The sequence below is a fragment of the Pongo abelii genome, chromosome 14, assembly GCF_028885655.2.
Source record: "Pongo abelii isolate AG06213 chromosome 14, NHGRI_mPonAbe1-v2.0_pri, whole genome shotgun sequence".
In the NCBI taxonomy this organism is placed as follows: Eukaryota; Metazoa; Chordata; class Mammalia; order Primates; family Hominidae; genus Pongo; species Pongo abelii.
This window is the reverse complement of record NC_071999.2, coordinates 81,320,123-81,337,623: the sequence shown is the minus strand read 5'-3', so window position 1 is coordinate 81,337,623 and position 17,501 is coordinate 81,320,123. Positions and strand designations below refer to the sequence as shown.

Here is a 17,501-nt window from a genome sequence, read left to right as displayed (position 1 = left end):
AGATGTCACAGTGAGCTGAGATTGTGCCATTGCACTCCAGCCTGGGTGACAGAGAGACCCTGTCTCAAAAAAATTTACATATATATGTATATATATATGTGTGTGTGTGTGTATATATATATATATATATGTTAAGAGGTTAGACGATATGGTTTGACTGTGTCCCCACCCAAATCTCAACTTCAATTGTATCTCCCAGAATTCCCATGTGTTCTGGGAGGGACCCAGGGGGAGGTAATTGAATCATGTGGGCCGGTCTTTCCCCTGCTATTCTCATCATAGTGAATAAGTCTCATGAGATCTGATGGGTTTATCAGGGGTTTCTGCTTTTGCTTCTTCCTCATTTTCTCTTGCTGCCACCATGTAAGGAGTGCTTTGCACCTCCCACCATGATTCTGAGACCTCCCCAGCCATGTGGAACTATAAGTCCCATTAAACCTCTTTTTCTTCCCAGTCTCGGGTATGTCTTTATCAGCAGTGTGAAAACAGACTAATACAGTAGATCTCATGTTTACCACAATAAAATTTTCAAAAACATTTTTTAAAGGAAAGGATTAAAGAGTACAGGACTGACTGGCCTGGAGATAAGAGACCAAGTTGTATTCCTAGATTTACCATCATTGTTAATCTGGGCCTCCATTGTAAGAGCGCAGTGATCTTAAGCGAACCTCACCCTCACCTCTACACAGTGTGAAGAAACCTTACAAACAGCTATGAAATGAAGTTCTTGGCTGGTCTTCACAGCTTCAGCATGGCCTTGAAATCTTTGTGTGTACCAAGACAGGTCTGGTGCTTCCTCAAGAGCTGAAGATAATTATAGGAGAAAAGGGAAGCCTTGGAGCCAGCTCCATTAGAAGATTCCCTATGAAACAAGGTAATGGAGTTTCCCTGAACATGAAGATCAGTTCAGAATGCTCTTAAGGATCATGAACAATACTAGATGATCTCTAAAGTAAACCATCAAATTCTCTCCCAAGCTCTTGGACTAAGAATGTTCTATCCATGACTCTACTATAAATCTCTTTGGTCTTTGTGGACAGAAATAGACCAGTGAGGCCAAACTACTCCAAACTCACGTAACTGAAATTCCAAAAAAAACAAATCTGTGACCCTAAGGCTTTGTCTGGACAGAGGGAGAAGACATCTATCTACAGCTTCATTTATGCTTACTGAGAAAATCAACTGGAGAGGAAGCCCTGCCTAAGACTTTAATATGAATCAAAACCACACGTGCACATGCACACACACACACACACACACATGCACACACACATGCATCTTCTGCTGGACCTTTACATACTTAAAGGGCTATCAGCCTCTATTATTTAAAGAAGTGCTGTCATAGTCTCTATTTGACTTCTGCAGAGATAGGTCTCTGGGCATGGTCTAGATAATCAGAAGAATATGAGAAGAAAGGCCAGAAATAATACTGCATAAATATAAAAGGCTATTTATTGTGGAAAAGAGAAATTCTTTGCTAGACATATTTGCCTTAGAGAAATGTCTCTGTCCTTTATTGTGTGTTTAGACTGTCCAATCCTTGAGAATAACTGTTTGACCTTGGGAGATCTTGTGTGAATGTGTTTTATTCAAAAGGTACTCAGGGAAGACCAAAAGAAATCAGGAAGAATAAAAAAGGCCATGATTACTTCCTACTGGCTGAGAAACCTCAGCACAGGCGGCATTTCTCATGCCTACCACCATCCTATATTGTTGTGCTATAGATATTCACCACTGTTCCCATCACTTCTACTACAACTCAGACTCTAGAATATGTAATCCTGTGTGAATCCTTGTGTCTAAGAGTGTTGATATGGTTTGGCTGTGTCTCCACCCAGATCTCATCTTGAATTGTAACTCCCACAATTCCCATGTGTCATGGGAGGAACCTGGTGGGAGGTAATTGAATCATGGGAGTGGGTCTTTCTTGTGCTGTTCCCGTGATAGTAAGTCTCACAAGATATGATGGTTTTAAAAACGGGAGTTTCCTGCACAAGCTCTCTTCTCTTGTCTGATGCCATGTGAGACACATCTTTCACCTTCCACCATGATTGTGAGGACTAGGACTCCCCAGCCATGTGGCACTGTAAGTCCATTAAACCTCTTTCTTTCATAAATTGCCCAGTCTTGGGTATAGTCTTTATCAGCAGCTTAAAAACAGAGTAATACAGGTGGGGTTTCTCTGAACATGAATTTCTAATAAGTTCCAGAGTGAAAACAAGTCCTTCAGGTAATGAGTAAAATATTAAAGTAAGGGAGAAATTGGCCCTATGAAACATTTATGAAAGGTGCTCTCTCCTACAAATGAGAGCAGGTGGACCGTGACATAGAGCAGAGAGGCTAGGAAGCTGGATAAAGCTGCAAAGGATCTAATGTTTTTGCCTTAGATTTTGGAAATAGTCATATTCAAAATATAGGTTTACAGTATTGCTGAGCATTGCTGTATTCTAATTTTCTCCTGAAGTGTGGAAACCTTCAGTAAAGGTGGATACATAGCTCTACCTTATGGCACCTGGAGGGTAGGCCAACACCCAACCAGAGGCAAAGTGCTACCTGGGAAGGATCACTGTCTGTCATAGATGAGGAGACTGAAATAGAAATTGAGAATTCAGCAGAAGCAAACCATTGAAGCAGAGATGGCTGGAGATAGGTACACTCTTGATAATCCATGGAGATACTGGAGGAAGACTGGGATGGCCATTCAAAGGATTCTATTTGAAAATTAAAGGAGGTGTAACTCCAAAAGGTTGAATATTTAGGAATACCCAAAAGACACCTGGTTATTATGCATTATAAACTGATTGTATTCTCCCACTAGTAGAACAGGCTGGGAAAAAGAGCATTACCCATCACATCACCTTCCAAAGTTGCATTCCTAGTTACACCACAGTCAGATTTCAGTAATTTTTATCTCCCCATAACATTTCTAAAAACAAATCTAAATTGGTAAATTTCAGCAGCCAAAGTTTTCATTGTTTTGAAAGAAAAATTTTACTTGATGATACCTAAAATAAATTACCAATTTAATTATTATTTTTTTAATGCTTGGTCAGGCACAGTGGCTCATGCCTGTAATCCCAGCACTTTGGGAGGCTGAAGTGGGTGGATCACTTGAGGTCATGAGTTCCAAACCAGCCTAGCCAATATGGAGAAACCCCATCTCTACAAAAGTACAAAAATTTGCCTGGTATGGTGGCATACACCTGTAATCCCAGCTACTCGGGAGGCTGAGACACGAGAATCACTTGAACCCAGGAGGCAGAGGTTGCAGTGAGCCTAGATGGCACCACTGCACTCCACCCTGGGCAACAGAGCAAGACTCCGTATCAAAAAGAAAAAAATGCTTTGACCTTTCTGATTCTGCCTTAGAAAATACAGAAAAATATTATCTTAATGAGAATAGTCCATCCTGAATTTTGTTCAGTCCTCAAAATTATATCTGTGTAAAAAATCATGATTAGGAAAGTTAAAAAACCAATACAGACAAAAAATGAAAAGTAATCAACAAATATTTATTGAGCAACAACAAATATTTTACTGAGATTCCAAAGCATGATACTATTTAGTAGAGATGCCAAAATAAATAAATGCTGTTCCCTAAAAGAGTCAAACACAATTATATGCCCAATAAAATAGTAACAATATTTTAAGTTTAAATTTTAGAGACACTTAAAATTATTTTTGCTTTTCTAGTGGTTTGCAAGAATTTCATATCATTTTTAAAATAACTTCAATGTCAAATTAGTCTTTCATTTTAGTTTCTTCAACAAAATAATTTTATAGTAACATCATTTTAGTTTCTTCAACAAAATAATTTTATAGTAACATTTTATGCCTGCAAAATTCTTTGCCAAAGAGGTATTTTGTTCATTAAGCCCTAGTGGCCTAAGAGAAGTTTATTGAATACTAAACCAAAAAAAGCAGGAGTTATTAACTTTAAGATCTGCTTTCAGTTGGTATCCGATATATTCAGCCAACACAATAAAATCTTCTTATGCATAACGAAATTATTGAAAATCAAGACTCATTAGTACGCACTACACTTACTGCCAGATCTATTGAATATACCTAATGTCAGGTTAGAAGAGTGGTCGTAAATCAATGTGACACCTGCCCTAAGCATCCATTTCTGGTTTGATCCCCTGAAAGAGCTCTAGACTTATAGTTCTTAAAGTACTTAAAGGCATTATCAGAGTAGAAACATTTTAATTATGAAGGTAGTACTTACAGACCATTACAAGATTTAGAAAAAGAATGCGAAAAAACTTTTCAAAGCAAATTCCAGCAGGACTTAATAATACTGGACACACAAACCTAAAGTGGCTTTGAGTACCTCAGTTGATGTTTCTGCATGCACTTACCACCTTGTATGTCTTATGCTGTTATAATATTTTCTACAACATGTCTTATACTGTTTTAATATTTTTTCCTACCAAGGCATATTCTACTAGTGCAAGAGATCAACAATGATTACAAAATTGATAAGAAGGAGTTAAAAATTTCCAGTCTTGTGGTTACTGACAACAAAAGTTCAGGTTGAGAATGCCTGGGAGGGGGATGAATACCCCATTTTCCATGATGTGATTACTATGCATTTCGTGCCTGTATCACAGTATCTCATGTACCCTATACACATATGCACCTACAAAGTACCCACAAAAATTTTAAAAGAAAAAAGAGAAAAAACAAGAAAATGCCTGGGAATAGTCTACAAAGTTGACTTAATTTTATCTCAGTTGCAGTATTTACTTCTTGCCTTCCTACTGACCTCTTTTCCACCTACATGTGTTCTTGAAGAAAAGCCAAATGGAGATGCTCTGCCTTAGTTCTTTCAAAGTAATAATATAAAAGTATTCAAGGAACTATTATTACCTTTTTCGCTGAAGACTCTGTCCCTGAGATACAGCCAACCCACACAGATGCAGACATGAGCACATATCAGTTGCCTCCAAATTTCCAGAACTCCGAGCTCTGTTCCCTGGAAGAGAACATCATAGGACATCCAACTGTAAAACGTGAAAATGTGGCATATCCTAATTTTCTTCATAGCAGTTGTAACAAAAAATTAAAATAGGTTTAGACCGTACCCATATATTGAACTTATTTGAACTTGTCCTATCACTCTAGCATCATACTGAAATTCATCAAAATTCAAATAGCTGTAAATGAAACATGAATGGTAATAATAACTTGAGATGTTGAAATAATTGCTCAGGGTGATTTAGATTCTATAAACATAGTTATCAAAAAGAAAAATAGCATTCTTTGCCCCCAAGAGTAAAGGATTCAGATAAAAATGTTTTCCTAATGAGTAGTGTGCTTGGGTATAGTATTATTACAGGAAAGATCAAAATTCCAATCATCCTTGGTAAATTGCACGTCTGCTAACCTCAGCTATTTTGGGATTTTTAAAAGTTAAACCATTTCCGAGTCACAGAAGAAATATGCACAGTTCCCCTGTGCATGGAAACAAAATGCAATCTATTCATTCCATCTCCTTATTTAAATTCTTTTGAAAATTAGGTGAATCTGACGATTTATGAAACAATCTTTGAGACTACTTTCAATATAGCTTATTGCAGTCTTAGGATGATGGTAATAATAGATACCATTTGTGACTGCTGGACTTTATGTACTTCATTTACAATTCTCATATAAAATCTACATGAGAATATTTTTGCTTAAGGTATTAATTTGCCCAAGACCACTCAGAGTAAGTGCCAAGAATAAAACCAGGTCTCACACCAAAGTTTGAGCTCTACCCATGAAGCAATGACTTTTACATAATTGTTAGAGATTCTAATAATGTCTTTTTTTGTACAGCCACTATATTTTATGCCATAATCTCAATATCATATTCTCAATCAAGCACTGTGAGAACACTGAAATTCTATATTACCAAGACCAGAAGTTTCAAAGTGAAGCAATTTTCGTAACGCAGCCACCTAGTGGGAAAGATCATCAATTGGATATTTGGAAAATTATTTTTCTCTCTTAAAAAGTTATATCAGATGGGATCTCCAACTCAATGCGAGAGGTGTGTATTTCTCCTGCCCAAGATTCACTTCCCCAACTGGGTTCTAGAAAATCACTCTAAGTGTGACCCTGGGGCCAACAGCCTTAAGATTATCTGGGTGCTTGTTAGAAATGCACAATCTCAGACCTCACCTACCAACTGAATCAGAATTTGCATTTTAACAAGACCTGGAATCTCATATGCTCATTAATGTTTGAAATGTCCTGCTACCCTACCCCACCCTAGGTTCCTAATTATTCCATTTCTTTCCTGTTTTCTTAATTTCTCTCTATTGTTTTTTTTTTCCTCATATGAAAACATTATTTTAAAAAGTCCTCTGCTGATTCTGCACCCTCATTCCCCTCATTTCTCTTCTTTTCTCAACCAAGTGCCATGAAGGAGGTTTCTATACTTCCTGAATTCCATATCTTCTGTCCACTTCTCAACACACTGCAGTATAGTTTAGTCACCTACCAAATATCTGGCCGTTACTATGTGCCAAGAACTGTATTAGACTCTGAGGATAAAATGGTATACAAAAGACATGGTCCTTGTCCTCGAATTACTATCCTCAAAATCATTTTGATATAGATCACCACTGATTTCTTAAATTGTCAATTCTGGGAAGCACTCTTTATTCATTATCAATAGGAGAACACAGCTGTCCTCCCTAAGCCAGATATTGAAGAGATTTGCAAAAATTTAACAGTGCCACTTTTCTCACTAACTTTATTAAGAAAATATTTTTGGGGCCGGGCGCGGTGGCTCATGCCTGTAATCCCAGTACTTTGGGAGGCTGAGGCGGGTGGATCACGAGGTCGGGAGATCGAGACCATCCTGGCTAACACGGTGAAACCCTGTCTCTACTAAAAATACAAAAAATTAGCCAGGCGTGGTGGCGGGCGCCTGTAGTCCCAGCTACTCAGGAGGTTAGGCAGGAGAATGGCATGAACCCAGGAGGCGGAGCTTGCAGCGAGCTGAGATCATACCACTGCATTCCAGCCTGGGCGACAGAGCGAGACTCCGTCTCAAAAAAAAAAAAAAGAAAATATTTTTATAAAAATGTTATTTATGTTAACATGTGATAGGCTTGTTTTTCATTTTAAATGAACAAATATTCCTAAAAGTTATTTTAATTTCTAATAGAGATCCACAACTCTCTAAGCTGCTCAATAATTTTTAGAGTATAAGGGGCTCCTGATGTTAAAAAGTTTGAGAACAGCTGTATTTCATATTAAAACCAGGTTGGTTGCTCAACGATATAGTTTGGATATTTGTCTCTGCCAAAATCTCATGTTGAAATGTAATTCCTAATGTTGGAATGTAATTCCCAATGTTGGAGGTGAGGCCTGGTGGGAAATGTTTGGATCATGGGGACAGATCCCTCGTAAATGGCATAGCACCATCCTCTTGGTGCTGTCCTTGCACCAAAAGTGAGCTGTTGCAAGATCTGGTTGTTTAAAATTGTGTGATACCACCCCCTCACCCTCTCTCTTGCTCCTGCTTTCACCATGTGATGTGCCTGCTCTCTCTTCACCTTCTGCCATGATTGTAAGCTTCCTGAGGCCTCCCTAGAAACCTCTAAGCATTGCTATAGAGCCTGCAGAAGCTGTAGAACCTGCAGAACCATTAGCCAATTAAACCTCTTTCCCTTACAAATCACCCAGTCTCAGGTGTTTCTTTATAGCAGCAATACAAGAATGGCCTAATACACTCAATAAATCCCCAATATCTACATAGGCATCAACTCTAAAATGTATAATACATATGAATAAGTTGCTCTAAACATTCTCTCTCTGATGTTTGATTAATTTAGCTAAAGAAGTCACTTTCAAGAGATCTGGAGAAGTAAGATGGCCAAATAAAAGCCTCTACCAACCATCCTCCCCACAGGAACACCAAATTTAAGAACTATCTACACAAAAAAGCACCTTCATAAGAACCAAAAATCAGGTGAGCAATTATAGTATATTGTTTTAACTTAAAATCACTGCAAGAGGCACTGAAGAGGATAGGAAAAACAGTCTTGAATTGCTGACACCATCCTTCCCCTATTCCCCAGCAGCAGTGAATCTGCACGCTTGCGGGAGGGAGAGTACAGTGATTATGGGACTTCGCATTGAAACTCAGTGCTGCCCTGTCACAGTGGAAAGCAACACTTGACAGAACTCAGCCAATGCCCACAGAGGGAGCATTTAGACCAGCCCTAGCCAGAGTGAATTCATCCATCTCAGTGGTTGGAACTTGAGTTCTGGCAAGCTTTGCCAGTGCAAGCTCAACTGCTCTGGAATCCTAAATAAACTTGAAAGGAGATCTAGGCATCAAAGCCTGGACTTCGGGGGCACATGACCTAGTGGGGGACATCAACCAGAGCAGCCAAAGGAGGGCTTGCAGCACCCCTCCTCCAAGCCCAGGGAGCTTAGCTCACAGGTCTGAAAAAGACTCCTTCCTTCCACTTGAGGAAAGGAAAGAGTAGAGGACTTTGTCTTACAACTTAGAAACCAGCTCAGCCACAGTAGGATAGTGCACCAGGCGGAGTCATGAGGCCCCCATGCGAGAAGCTAGCTCCCAAATGACATTTCTAGACACATGCTGGGCCAGAAAGGATACTGTTGCCTTGAAGGGAAGACTAAAAAGCCCTTGGGCCCTGAATAATCAGCAGCAGTAGACAGGTAGTACATGCCATGGGCTTTGAGTGAGACTCTGAGATGTGCTGGCCTCAGGTGTGACCCAGCACACTCCCAGCTATGGTGGTGATGAGGAGAGACTCCTGCTTCAGAAAAACAGAGGGAAGAGTAAAAGGGGTAGTTTAGGTACAGCTCAACCATAGTCAAATGGAGCACCAAGAGGGCTCTTGTGGTCGCTGATTCCAGGCCTTAGCTCTTGGACAGCATTTCTGGACCTGATCTGGGCCAGAGAGGAGGTCACTTCCCTGAAGGATAAGTCCCAGGCCTGGCAGCAACCAACCACAAGCTGACTGAGGAGACCCTAGGGCTTCAGTGAACATCAGTGGTAGCCAGACAGTACTCACTATAGGCTTAGGGTGGTGGTGGCCACAGAGAGAGACTCCTCTGCCTATAAAAAGGGGAGGAAAGTGTGGGAAGAACTTTGTCTTGTGGTTTTTGTGCCAGCTCAGCCACAGAAGAATAAAGCACCAGGTGGATTTTAAGATTTCCAACTCCATGCCTTGGTTCCCAGATGGCATCTCTGAATCCACCCAGTGCCCAGGGGCACTCACTACCATGAACGGAAGGACACAACCTGGCTGGTTTTGCCACCTGTTGATTGTTGAGCCCTAGGGCCTTAAGCAAACATAGGTGGTAGCCAGGTAGCAGTTACACCAGGCCTGGGGCAAGACCCAGTGCTGTATTGGTTTCAGGTCTGACCCAGCACAGTCGCAGTGGTGGTAGCCACAGGTGTTCTTGTGTTACCCCTCTCCCAGCTCCAGGCAGCTCAAAACAGAGAGGCAGGGGAAGGCCATTTGTTTGGGAGAGAGTAAGGAAAGAGAACAAGAGTCTACCCAGTAATGCAGAGAATTCTTCCAGATCTTATCCAAAACCACCGAGGTGGTACCTCTATGAGTGTGCAAGAACCACAGTGTTACTAGGCTAATGCAGATATGGTTGCAGTGACCAAACACTTAGATCACAACACCCAAGTCCCTTCAAATACCTGGAAAGCCTTTCCAAGAAAGGTGGGCGAAAACAAGCATAGACTCTGAACACTACAATGAATACCTAACTCTTCAACGCTCAGACGCCAATGAACATCCACAAGCATCAGGAGAATCCAGGAAAACATGACTTCACTAAACTAAATGAGGCACCATGGACCAAGCCTGGAAGGACAGAGATATGTGACCTATCAGATAGAGAATTCAAAATAGCCATTTTAAGGAAACTCAAAGAAATTCAAGATAACACACAGAAGGAATTCAGAATCCTATCAGATAAATTTAACAAGGAAATTGAAATAATTAAAAAGAATCAAGCAGAAATTCTGGAGTGGGGCCAGGTGCGGTGGCTCACACCTGTAATCCCAGCACTTTGGGAGGCTGAGGCAGGCAGATCACTTGAGGTCAGGAGTTTGAGACCAGCCTGGCCAACATGGTGAAACCCTGTGTCTACTAAAAATACAAAAATTAGCCAGGTGTGGTGGTGCATGCCTATAATACCAGCTACTCGGGAGGCTGAGGCAGAAGAATCGCTTGAACCCAGGAGGCAGAGGTTGCAGTGAGCCGAGATCGCCCCATTGCACTCCAGCTTGGGTGACAAAGTGAGATTCCATCTGGAAAAAAAAAAAAAACAGGCTAGGCACAGTGGCTCATGTCTGTAATCCCAGCACTTTATGAGGCTGAGGTGGGCAGACCACCAGGTCAGGAGTACGAGACCAGCCTGGCCAACATGGTAAAACCCCGTCTCTACTAAAAATATAAAAATTAGCTGGGCGTTGTGGTGGGTGCCTGTAGTCCCAGCTACTCGGGAGGCTGAGGCAGGAGAATCACTTGAAACCAAAAGGCGGAAGTTACAGTGAGCTGAGATTGTGACACTGTACTCCAGCCTGGGTGAAAAAGCAAAATTCCATCTCAAAAAAAAAAAAAAAAAAAGAAAGAAATTCTGTAGTGGGAAAATGCAACTAACATACTGAAGAATACATTCTCTTAATAGCAGAATTGATCAAGCAGAAAAAAGTGTAGAATTTTTATTAGTTTTCTCTTTGCTTATTTGCTAGCTTATTTATGCAATGAGTGTTAAGTTGTTATCTGTTTAAAATAATGAGTTATAAGATAGTATTTGCAAGCCTCATGGCTTGTAATCTCAAACCAAAAAACATACAACGGGCACACAAAAACATAAAAAGAAACTAAAACATACCACCAGAGAAAATAATTTTCACTAAAAAGAAGACAGGAAGGAAGAAAAGAAGGAACACAAGACCACAAAACAACCAGAAAACAAATAATAAAATGGGAGGTGCGAGTCCTTACTTATCAATAACAATATTGAGTGTAAATGGACTACACTCTCCAATCAAAAGACACAGAGTGGGTGAATGGATAAAAAATAAGACCCAACAATCTGTTGCCTAAAAGAAACACACTTCACATATAAAGACACACATAGAGTAAATATAAAGGGATGGAAAAAGATATTCCAGGCAAATAGAAACCAAGAAAGATCAAGAGTACCTATACTTATATCAGACAAAATAGCTTTCAAGACAGAAATGATAAAAAGAAACAAGGAGGTCATTATTTAACAGCAAAGGGGTCAATTTAGCAAGAGGATATAACAATTGTCAATATTTATGCATGCAACACTGGAGCACCCAGATTTACAAAGCAAATATTTAGACCCTAACACAATAATAGCTGGAGACCACAATAACCCTCTTTTAGCACTGAACAGATCATCCGGACAGAAAATCAACAAAGAAACATCAGGTTTAATCTGCTCTACAGACCAAATGAACTTAATAGATATTTACAGAACATTTCATCCAACAGCTATAGTATACACATTCTTCTCCTCAGCACATAGATCATTCTCAAGGATAGACCGTATGTCTTAAAACATTTTAAAAAATGAAATAATATCAAGTATCTTCTCTGACCACCATAAAATAAAACTAGAAATCAATAACAAGAGGAATTTTGGAAGTTATACAAACACATGGAAATTAAAGTGTGTTCTTGAATGACTAGTGGGTCAATGAAGAAATTAAGAAGGAAATTGAAAAACTGAAACCAATGATAATGGAAACACAACATACCAAAAACAGTACTAAGAGGAAAGCTTATAGCTCTAAGTGCCTACATCAGAAAAGCAGAAGAACTTCAAATAAACAATCTAACAACTATTCTTAAAGAACTAGACAAGCGAGGGCAAACTGAACCCAAAATTAGAAGAAATAAAGATTGGAGCAGAAATAAATGGATCTGAAACAAATAAAAAAAGATCAATGATACACAAAATCGGTTTTTTGAAAAGATAAAATTGACAAACCTTTAGCCAGACTTGCGTAAAAAAAAAGAGAAGACTCAAATAAAGACAGATATGAAAAAGGAGATATTACAACCAATACCTCAGAAATTCAAAGGACCATTAGAGGTTACTATCAGCAACTATATGCCAATAAATTGGAAAACATAGAAGAAAGTGGTAAATTCCTAGACACATACAACCTACTAAGATTGAACCATGAAGTAATCCAAAACCCAAACAGACCAATTACAAGTAATGAGATTAAAGCTGTAATGAAATGTCTCCCACCAAAGAAATGCCCAGTACCTGGTGGCTTCATTGCTGAATTTTCCCAAATATTTAGAGAAAAACTAGTATCAATCCTATTCAAACTATTCCAAAAATAAGAGGAGGTGGGAATACTTCCAAACTCTTTCTACCAGGCCAGTAATACTCTGATACCAAAACCAGACAAAAAAAGAAAGAAAGAAAAGAGAAAGAAAGAAAGAAAGAGGGAAGAAGGAAGGAAGGAAGGAAGGAAGGAGGGAGGGAGGGAGGGAGGGAGGGAGGGAGGGAGGGAAGGAGGGAAGGAAGGAAGGAAGGAAGGAAGGAAGGAAGGAAGGAAGGAAGGAAGGAAGGAGGGAGGGAGGGAGGGAGGGAGGGAGGGAGGGAGGGAGGGAGGGAGGGAGGGAGGGAAGGAAGGAAGGAAGGAAGGAAGGAAGGAAGGAAGGAAGGAAGGAAGGAAGGAAGGAAGGAAGGAAGGAAGGAGGGAAGGAAGGACAGGCCAATATCCCTGATGAACATTCATGTAAAAATCTTGAACAAAATACTAGCAAATCACATTTGACAACACATTAAAAAGTTTTTTCATCATCACCAGGTGGGATTTATCCCAAAGATGCAAGGATGGTTCCACATATACAAATCAATCAATGTGATAAATCATATCAAAAGAATGAAGAAGAAAACATATGATTATTTCAATTGATGCTATAAAAGTATTTGATAAAATTCAACATCCTTTCATGATTAAAAAAATCTTTAAAAACTGAATATAGAAGGAATGCACCTCAACATAATAAAAACCATATACAATAGACCCACAGCTAGTATCATACTGGATGGAGAAAAACTGAAAGCCTTTCCTCTAAGAACTGGAACATGACAAGGATGTCCGTTTTCACCACTGTTGTTCAATATAGTACTGAAAGTCCTAGCTACAGCAATCAGGTAAGATATAAATGGCATCCAAATTGGAAAGGAAGAAATCAAATTTTCCTTATTTGCAGATGATACAATCTTATATTTGGAAAAATCTAAAGACTCCACAAAAATACTATTAGAACTGATAAATTCAGTAAAGTTGCAGGATATAAAATCAACACACAAAAATCAGTAGCATTTCTGTACGCCAACAGTGAACAATATAAAAAAGAAATAAAAAAGTAATCCCATTTACAACAGCTCCTAATAAAATTAAATACCTAGGAATTAACTTAAGCAAATAAAGATCTCTACAATGAAAGTTAAACACTGATGAAAGGAACTGAAGAGGACACCAAACTATGGAAAAATATTCCATGTTCATGGATTGGATGAATCAATATTGTTAAAATGTTCATACTACCCAAAGCAGTCTGCAGGTTCAATGTAATCTCTATCAAGATAGCAATTACATTCTTCACAGAAATAGAAAAAAAAAATCCTAAAATGTATATGGAACCACAAAGGACCCAGAATAGCTATCCTGAGCAAAAAGAACAAAACTAGAGAAATCACAGTACCTGACTTCAAATTATACTACAAAGCTATAGAATCAAAATAGCAGAGTACTGTCATAAAAACAGATACATAGACCAATGGAACAAAATAAAGAACCCAGAAACAAATCCACACATCTTCAGTGAACTCATTTTTGACAAAGGTGCCAAGAACATACATTGAGGAAAGGACAGTATCTTAAGTAAATGGTGCTGGGAAAACTGGATATCCAAAGCAGAAGAATGAAACCAGATCCCTATCTCTCACCATATAGAAAATTCAAACAAAATGAATTAAAGACTTAAATCTGGCTGGGTGTGGTGGCTCACATCTGTAATCCCAGCACTCTGGGAGGCCAAAGAGGGCAGATCACTTGAGGCCAGGGGTTCAAGACCAGCCTGACCAACATGGCAAAAAACCTGTCTCTACTAAACATACAAAAATTAGCTGAGCATGGCGGTGTGGACCTGTAATCCCAGCTACTCGGGAGGCTGAGGTGGGAGGATCGCTTGAACCTGGCAGGCAGAGGTTTCAGTGAGCCAAGATAGCACCATTGCACTACAGCCTGGACAGCAGATCAAGACTCTGTCTCAAAAAAAAAAAAAGAGAGACAAATCTAAGACCCTAAACTGTGAAACTACTACAAGAAAACACTGGGGAAACTCCAGGACATTAGACAGGGCAAAGATTTATTGAGTAATACCTCACAACCACAGGCAACCAAAGCAAAAATGACCAAATGGAATCACATCAAGTTAAAAAGCTTCTGCACAGCAAAGGAACCACCAACAAAGTGGAGACAACACATGGAATGGGGAAATATATGCAAACTGGCCATCTGACAAGCGATTAATAACCAGAATATATAAAGAGCTCAAACAATTGGAAAAAATATTTAACAATCTGATTTTAAATTGGGCAAAAGATCTAAACAGACATTTCTCAAAAGAAGACACACAAATGGCAAATATGAAAAGGTGCTCAACATCACTGATCATTAGAGAAATGGAGATCAAAACTACGATGAGACATTATCTCACCCCAGTTAAAATGGCTTTTATCCAAAAGACAGGCAATAAAAATGAGGATGTAGAGAAAAAGGAACCCTCATACACTGTTGGTGGGAAAGTAAATTAGTACAAACACTATGGAGAAGAGTTTGGAGATTCATCAAAAAACTAAAAATAGGACTACCCTATAATTTAGCAATCCCATTGCTAAGTATACATACAAAAGAAAGAAAATCAGTATATTGAAGAAATTATCTGTACTCGTCTGTTTAGCACAGCACTATCCATAACAGCCAAGATTTCAAAGCAACCTAAGTGTCCATCAATAGATGAATGGATAAAGAAAACATGGTACATATACAGAAAGGAGTGTTATTCAGCCATAAAAAGAATGAGATCCTGTCATTTGCAACAACATGGATAGAACTGGCAGTCATTCTGTCAAGTGAAATAAGCCAGACACAAAGACAAAATTCTATGTTCCCACTTATTTGTGGGAGCTAAAAAATTAATTGAAACAATTTAAACTCATGGAGATAGAGAACAGAATGGTGGTTACCTGAAGATGGGAAGGGTAGTGAGGGAGTGGGGATGGTTAATGGGCACAAAAACAAGTTAGAAAGTACGAATTAGTATTTCATACCACAACAGTGTGACTATAGTCAATCATTTAATTGTACATAACTAAGAGTATATGTGGACGGTTGTAACACAAAGGATAAATGCTTCAGGTGACAGATATCCCATTTACCCTGATGTGATTATTACAAATTGGATGCCTGTATCAAAATATCTCATGTACCCCATAAATATATACACCTACTATGTACCCGTAAAAACAAAAAGTTGAAGATTAAAAAAAAAAAAGAAGTCACTTTCACTTGGCATTTCATGCACCATTTAAAAAGAAAAAAAAAAAACAGGAGATGCCTACTAGTCCTTCAAAAACTAAAAGGCTTCACTGGAATACTTGTAACAACTGACGTACATGCTTTAGTCTTCCAAAATGGGAAAAACAAGGTAAAAACTAAAACCATGAAGTAAATAGTTTGCTTTAAACATTCTTCAAGTTTATATTGCCCATAAGCCGTGTTTTCTAAAGTTCTTAAAATGAGTACTTTTGTACTCTTATCTTGAATACTTCAATGTACCTGATTATAGTACCAGAATGTGGCTATAAGAACTAATGTCTCTATCATATTAATATAAAAAATATTTAAGGTATTTGCATTTTGTTTTAAAATCAACTCTTCAGAAGAATACATCTTTTAAGTTATACCCTGACCATGAAATATCATGTTTTGGTCTTGATGGCAAAAAATATGCAGAGTAACATTCCCTGTCATACATTCCCTGCACACTGGGATAAAATGTATATTATTTCTGTAGTGGTGGAAGAAGGGAGGAACTTCTGGTGTCAAATACTTAGTATTCAGGGAGAATAAAGAAAATAACCCTCTGGAAAAGTACTTTCTTGGCTTAGCCACACAGGAAAATTCAGATGCATTTTTTTTTTGTCATCTTCTCCCACAGGTGAACTCTCAGTAAGCAACGCAACTTTTCATCAGACAGGTTTTACTACATTTTTAAAGAACAGTCTAATTTACAACCTTTGCATGTGCTTCAAGTTTTTCATGTTTAAGATACAAATATAACCTCAAGCAATTTGTTTTCATCTTGTAGTCATAAAACATGTGCAGGACACAGAGATCCTTTAGCTCTTAAAGGACACACTATTAAACATAACTTATTTATTTGAATATCAACTATGTTTACATGTTGATAAAGAGTACAGTTCTGAACCAAATAAATTGTGCCAGTCATATAACTTGATTCTTATTTTAAATAATTCAAGTTATATTCATATCTACCTTGTAGATTATAAGAGCTACATTATATATTTCTAAGCAATTTTAAATTAATTTTGCAAAGTAGTTTTCAGTATAGGTCATATACATTTAGTGTCCCTAAACCAGGAGTTTCCTTATCAATTAGACAATAAGGAATTGCTCGTAATATCCAGCCTTTGTCTTTATAACCTCCTGTATAATATCTTGTTGTGTCCTGTGGAAAAATGTACTGAGGACCCTCACCTATCAAGTAGGTAGAAGCAACAGACAGGTTCAGAACCACTACCCTAAACAAAGAAGTCAAGAGGAAGATTTAGAATAACTTTTATTCAGAAGGAAAACAAGTGAGAATATGCATGAAACTGAGGCATGCTAGGTTGGTCTGATCAACTGGCACCAGTGGCCCAAGAAAATTAATGCCCTTCATGATGTGGAATCTTCTACAAAATAGTTTATGTACTTTAAGGAGGTAAACTTTTGAAAATCAACAGAAGCAAAGGAAATGACGAAACATTTGCTGCTATCTGAAGAGTATATTCCACACTTGGTTTTTAGTAGCAATGTTGTTGAGAACACAAGGAAGCTCATTTTAAGATCTTACCAGGGAATCTGGTAACATTAACTATTAAACTTTATGTATGTGTATATAAATCCCTCTAAATTAGTTCTAAAAACCTTATATAATGATTACAGGGTTTTTTTGTTTTTTTGTTTTTTTTGAGACACGGTCTTACTTTCACTGGGGCTGAAGTGCAGTGGTGTGATCTTGGCTCACTGCAGCCTCCACCTCCCAGGCTCAAGCAATCTTCCCACCTCATCCTCCCAAGTAGCTGGGACCACAGATGCACACCACCACACCCAGCTAATTTTTGTATTTTTAGTAGAGGTGAGGTCTTGCCAG

General features: G+C 38.5%; 1 protein-coding gene and 1 long non-coding RNA gene across 14 annotated transcripts in view; one reads left to right on the top strand and one right to left on the bottom strand.

Annotated features, from left to right (window-relative positions):
• Positions 1-5,298, bottom strand: part of LMO7 (LIM domain 7) — a 229,217-nt gene extending 223,919 nt beyond the window's left edge. For 9 of the 11 annotated variants that reach the window (XM_063714955.1, XM_063714961.1, XM_063714960.1 and 6 more), the window contains exons 1-2: positions 5,088-5,298; positions 4,873-4,978 (exon numbers count right to left, since the gene is read on the bottom strand). In XM_063714955.1, the coding sequence (XP_063571025.1) occupies positions 4,873-4,929 (57 nt within the window). In that variant the 5' untranslated portion in view covers positions 4,930-4,978; positions 5,088-5,298. Of the gene's footprint in view, positions 1-4,872; positions 4,994-5,087 lie in introns of those variants that run through there. The other 2 variants (XM_063714956.1, XM_063714949.1) reach the window with 2 other exon arrangements.
• LOC103892261 (uncharacterized) overlaps positions 1-17,501 on the top strand; it is a 34,641-nt gene that overhangs the window by 9,655 nt on the left and 7,485 nt on the right. For all 3 annotated transcript variants that reach the window (XR_008512758.2, XR_008512759.2, XR_010136803.1), the window contains exons 2-3: positions 5,824-6,037; positions 7,833-7,969. This is a non-coding gene — a long non-coding RNA (uncharacterized LOC103892261). The remainder of the gene's footprint in view (positions 1-5,823; positions 6,038-7,832; positions 7,970-17,501) is intronic.